At 52.0% G+C, this 6,000-nt stretch overlaps 1 protein-coding gene across 2 annotated transcripts in view; it reads left to right on the forward strand.

Annotated features, from left to right (window-relative positions):
- The window catches only part of NPHS1 (NPHS1 adhesion molecule, nephrin), a 387,780-nt gene extending 386,076 nt beyond the window's left edge, over positions 1 to 1,704 (forward strand). For both annotated transcript variants that reach the window (XM_030213102.1, XM_030213103.1), the window contains one exon: positions 1,196 to 1,704. In XM_030213102.1, coding sequence (XP_030068962.1) covers positions 1,196 to 1,330 — 135 coding nt within the window. In that variant the 3' untranslated portion in view covers positions 1,331 to 1,704. The remainder of the gene's footprint in view (positions 1 to 1,195) is intronic.
- Positions 1,705 to 6,000: the final 4,296 nt, after the last annotated feature.

Genomic DNA, 6,000 nt, shown 5'->3' on the forward strand with positions numbered 1-6,000 from the left:
TGATTTTTTTTACAGTATCCTCCCCTCCCCTTTAACCAGCCCCTCCAAATGACAGATATTACCTTGATTTTTTTTTTACAGTATCCTCCCCTCCCCTTTAACCAGCCCTTCCAAACGACACAGATATTACCTTTTTTTTTAAAACAGTATCCTCCCTTCCCTCCCTCCCACCCACTTATTTCAGACCTCCTCCCTGCTCCTTCGAGCCGCAGGGTGCCCCCTCCCGGCACATACCTGAAGCCACCCTGGTGGTCTAGTGGAGTCTTCAGGACAGGAAAGATCCCCCGTCTTTCCTGCCCGCTGCCAGCACTGACCCTCTTGCTGCCACATCTTCTTTAAAATGGCTGTGAGACTTCCAACTTCGGCCTCACAAGACTTCAGCGGAAGTCTTGTGAGGCCGCCGCTGGAAGTCTCGGCAGCCATTTTTAAAGAGCAAGGCAGCAAGAAGGGGGTCAGCACCAGCAGTGGGCAGAAAAGACAGCGGATCTTTCCTGCCCCAAAGACTCCACTAGACCACCAGGGTGGTTCGGGTAAGTGCTGGGAGGGCACTCTGTGGCTCGGTGGAGGTGAGGCAAGGAGTCAGATCGTGGCAATGGAAGGGAGCAGGAGGGAGTGCTGCGGGGCCCCTGGAGGTGCAGGGCCCTGTGCGACTGGTCCTGTCGCCCCTGCCTAAGACCAGCCCTGCCACAGAATATCATTGGATAGCCCTGCACATGTGATTTAATTAGGCAGGAGCCTCTCAAATCACTTTGAATATTGACTCCATATGTTGCCAAGGTGGGAAAGGGGTGGTGGGAGGGGATGGAAAATACCAGTTTTGTGTAATGTTACATAGGTATTGTTCTTGAAAACCTGTAAATTTACAAAAAAATAAATATGGTGGACAAGCTCCTGGAGAAAGTCTAAACTGTTAAGGTAGACTTGGATGAAAGCCACTGCTTATTCCTGATTGGGGGGGGGGGGGGGGGTAAGTAGCATATAAATTATGTACTTTGGGGATCCTGTCAAGTACTTATGACCTGGATTAGTCTCTGGTAAAACAGATTACTGGGCTAGATGGACCTTTGGTCTAATCCAGTACAGCAATTCTTATGTTATAATATCCTGACCCTTTCAGTATGAGCCTATTAGCACCCTACTGACAGCAACTATTAATAAATCTCACAGCTTTGTTTTTGTTTCCTCTTCCTATCAGAGAGTCAATCACTGGAAAGGAAAGTCGCTGGCTAGCTTTGAGGAACCAAAGAGATACTACAGTGATGTAGCAGAGCTCTCTCCCTTGGGTCAGGATTATGAGGTGCCTTTTGAGATGAGGGGTCAGCTGGTGTAAGACACCTATAAGTTGGACGGATTGCCATAATAGAAAAATTACCAAAATTATGCAGCATATTTCATCCAAACAACCTCAAAGTGCTTTAAAGCTTAATTCCTCTTCTGGGCTACAAGGTCTCACAGCAGCTTTCTGGTTTATGGGACTACATGAACATTTCCACAAGAGAGGGAAGAAACAACTAAGGTATGGAAAGGTATGGTGACATTTCTGAGGTCACAGAGTGCATCTGTAGTCAGAGACAGGATGTGAATTCGCATTACATGAGTTAAATTTTATATTTCAATGCTTTAATCTCTAAGATATCAACTTGTCCCCTAATAGTACTAGACTAGCACATGTGTTGCCTCCAAATCATTTTCTAGATTGTAAAATATAAAGACCATAATTTCTACATCTGAACTTTTTTGCCATTTTTGTTAAAGAAAAACTATAGAAAATACTGACAACAAAGTATCCCACAATATCGTGATTCAGTTTGCACACAAATCTGGAATTCATGATCAGCCATGCTGTAGTGAAGCCTTTTTTTCTGGCTCCTCCTCTCTCTCACTTTTACCACAGCCCAAAAGAAAACCGGCTAGGGACCAGTGAAAAAAAAAAAAACAAGCTAGGTTAATAATAGCCGCTCTGTAGTAAAGGGTCTGAGGTGCAGTACTACTGTAGAAGAGCCATTGAGATGACCTCTTAGAAAAAGGGGTCAGAATACCCAGGAGAGAGTATTAAGGTAAAATTATGTATAATCATACCTGATAATTTTCTTTCCATTAATCATAGCTGATCAATCCATAGACTGGTGGGTTGTGTCCATCTACCAGCAGGTGGAGATAGAGAGCAAACTTTTGCCTCCCTATATGTGGTCATGTGCTGCCGGAAACTCCTCAGTATGTCGATATCAAAGCTCCATCCGCAGGACTCAGCACTTAGAGAATTACACCCACGAAGGGACACTCTGCCCAGCTCACCACCGCCGAAACGGGGGAGGGGAATTAACCCAGCTCATCCCCACACAAGTGGGGGAGGGGAATCCGTCCAGCTCATCCCCGCGGAGCGGGGGAGGGACACCACCCCGCCGATGCGGGGGGATCTGGCTTATCCTGCAACCGCAACCGCGGGAGGAGCTGACTGACCCGAACACCGCCGAAGCGGGAGGGGTACAAAACTGCCCTACAGCCGCACGAAGCGGGAGGGAGTGCCGGCAGAATTATAAGTCTCAATCCAGCCCCGTAAAACGGAGGGGAGAGGAATGCAGCAGCTCACTGTAACACAAACTCGTCTTAACTCTTGAAGAATCCAAGTGAAAAAACTTGAACACGAAGTCTTTCTGAAGTAACTGAAGAGTAAACTTGAACCTGAAATGCAACCAGAATAAAAACAATACAGATATCTGGGAGGGGCTATGGATTGATCAGCTATGATTAATGGAAAGAAAATTATCAGGTATGATTATACATAATTTTACCTTCCATATCATCAAGCTGATCAATCCATAGACTGGTGGGATGTACCGAAGCAGTACTCACCCAGGGCGGGACATAGAAATCCCTGATCGCAACACTGAAGCTCCAAACCGGGCCTCCGCCCGAGCAGCCACAGTCAAGCGGTAATGCTTGGAGAATGTATGGGCCGAAGCCCAAGTTGCCGCCTTGCATATCTCTTCCAAGGAGACGGAACCGGCCTCTGCCATCGAGGCCGCCTGAGCTCTTGTGGAGTGAGCCTTCAGCTGGATAGGCGGCACCTTCCCTGCGGCCACATAAGCCGCTGCAATGGCTTCCTTGACCCATCTTGCCACTGTAGGCTTAGCAGCCTGCAGACCCCTACGAGGACCTGCAAACAGGACAAACAGATGATCCGATTTCCGGAAATCATTGGTCACTTCCAAGTATCTGATGATGACTCGTCTCACATCCAGATATTTAAGAGCAGAGTACTCCTCTGGGTAGTCCTCCCTACGAAAGGAAGGGAGACAGAGCTGCTGATTCACATGGAAGCGAGAAACAATCTTGGGCAGAAAGGAAGGCACTGTGCGAATAGTCACTCCTGCCTCAGTGAACTGCAGAAAAGGCTCTCGACATGAGAGCGCCTGGAGCTCGGAAACTCTTCTGGCTGAAGTGATAGCCACCAAAAAGACTGCTTTCAACGTCAGGTCTTTCAGAGATGCCCTCGACAAGGGTTCAAACGGCGGCTTCTGCAATGCTCTTAGCACCAGGTTGAGATTCCACGCAGGCACCACTGAGTGCAGAGGAGGGCGCAGGTGATTAACTCCCTTGAGAAAGCGCACCACATCTGGCTGGGAAGCCAGGGAAGCACCCTTCAGGCGGCCCCTGAAGCAAGCCAGAGCCGCTACCTGGACCTTAAGGGAACTGAGCGACAGGCCTTTGTCCAGACCTTCTTGCAGGAACGCCAACACTGAAGAAATTGGAGCAGTGAAGGGAGAAAGTGAGCCTGCTTCACACCACGCTGCAAAGATACGCCAAACCCTGGCGTAAGCAGTAGAAGTAGAGCGTTTCCTCGCTCTCAGCATAGTGGCGATGACCTTGTCTGAGAAGCCCTTCTTCCTCAGACGCTGCCGCTCAATAGCCAGGCCGTAAGACCAAAGGGGGAGGGATCCTCCATCACCACGGGACCCTGATGTAACAGGCCCTGCTCCACTGGCAGCCGCAGAGGATCGTCGATTGAGAGCCTGATCAAGTCCGCATACCAGGGACGTCTGGGCCAATCCGGACCCACCAGGATTATCCTGCCGGGATGTCTTGCCACCCGGTCTAGGACCCTGCCCAACATGGGCCAGGGTGGGAACACATAGAGAAGCTCTTGTGTCGGCCATTGTTGGAGAAGAGCATCTACTCCCAGGGATCGAGGGTCCCGTCCTCTGCTGAAGAAGCGCGGCACTTGGCAATTGGCCGATGACGCCATCAGATCTAGGCTCGGCTGGCCCCAGCGCTTCGTGATGTCCAAGAACGCCTGAGCAGATAGCTGCCACTCTCCGGGCTCCAAGGTATGGCGACTGAGAAAGTCCGCCTTGACATTCATGACTCCGGCAATGTGGGCCGCTGACAGCTGTTCCAGGTTCGCTTCCGCCCACTGGCATAGACTCATAGCCTCCTTGGCTAGAGGGGCGCTCTTGGTACCTCCCTGGCGGTTGACATAGGCCACAGCCGTGGCATTGTCCGACAGTACCCGTACAGGCTTCAGCACCAGTACCGGGATGAACTCCAAAAGCGCCAACCGAATGGCTCTGAGTTCCAGGAGGTTGATAGACCACTTCGCCTCTGCAGGAGACCAGAGCCCCTGCGCTGTCCTTCCCAAGCAGTGGGCTCCCCAGCCCGACAATGAGGCGTCCGTCGTGACGACAATCCACTCTGGGGTCACCAGAGGCATTCCTGCAGACAACTTGTCTGCCTGCATCCACCAGCTCAGCGCCTTGCGCACTGCTGGATCCAAGGGAAGACGCACCGCATAATCCTCCGACATCGGAGTCCAGCGCTGCAGCAGAGAGTGTTGTAGTGGTCTCATATGAGCCCTGGCCCAGGGCACTACTTCCATCGTGGCCGTCATAGAGCCCAACAGCTGCACATAGTCCCAAGCCCGAAGAGGAGAGGCTACCAGGAACTGGTCCACCTGAGCCTGAAGTTTGACAATCCGATTGTCTGGCAGGAACACTCTGCCCACTTGGGTGTCGAATCGAACTCCCAGATACTCCAGGGACTGAGTCGGGCGCAGCTGGCTCTTCTCCCAGTTGATGATCCATCCCAGGGAGCTCAAAAGAGCAACTACCCGGTCCACAGCTTTGCCGCACTCTGCATAAGAGGGGGCTCGGATCAACCAGTCGTCCAGATAAGGATGGACTTGTACTCCTTCCTTTCGCAGGAAGGCCGCTATGACCACCATTACTTTGGAAAAGGTCCGCGGAGCAGTAGCCAACCCGAACGGGAGGGCTCTGAACTGGAAGTGTCGGCCCAGGACTGCAAAACGCAGAAAGCGTTGATGAGGAGGCCAGATGGGAATATGCAGGTACGCTTCCTTGATGTCCAAGGAAGCCAGGTACTCCCCTGCCTTCACTGCCGCTATAACAGAGCGGAGAGTCTCCATGCGAAAGTGCCGCACTTTCAAGGCCCGATTGACCCCTTTGAGGTCGAGGATAGGCCGGACAGAACCTCCTTTCTTTGGTACCACAAAGTAAATGGAGTAACGCCCCTTGCCAAGCTGACTTTCTGGCACCGGAACGACCGCACCCAGGCGGATCAGATTGTCCAAAGTCTGCTGCACTGCCACAGCTTTGACCGGAGACTTGCAGGGAGAGAGTACAAACCCGTCTCTTAAGGGTCGGCAGAACTCTAGCTTGTAGCCGTCTCTGATGACTTCCAGCACCCAAGCGTCTGAAGTTATTGTGGTCCACTCGCCCAGAAACGAGGACAGCCGCCCTCCAATCTGCACTGGGGCGTGGACCAAGACCCCGTCATTGGGTACGAGACCCTGGGGGAGGACCGGAGGGAGCACCTCCGGGACGGCGGTCTCTGCGAAAGGAACGCTGCTTGGGGGAGAAATGCCTCTTAAAGGAAGAGGGGGCAGAAGAACCCGACCTGCCCGGGCGGTACCGACGGGCTTCCTGAAACCGTCCTCTGGAGGTACCGGGACGAGCACTAGCCCGAGCCCTGACCTCTGGTAAC

Source organism: Microcaecilia unicolor, chromosome 8 (genome assembly GCF_901765095.1).
Source record: "Microcaecilia unicolor chromosome 8, aMicUni1.1, whole genome shotgun sequence".
NCBI classification, from domain to species: domain Eukaryota; kingdom Metazoa; phylum Chordata; class Amphibia; order Gymnophiona; family Siphonopidae; genus Microcaecilia; species Microcaecilia unicolor.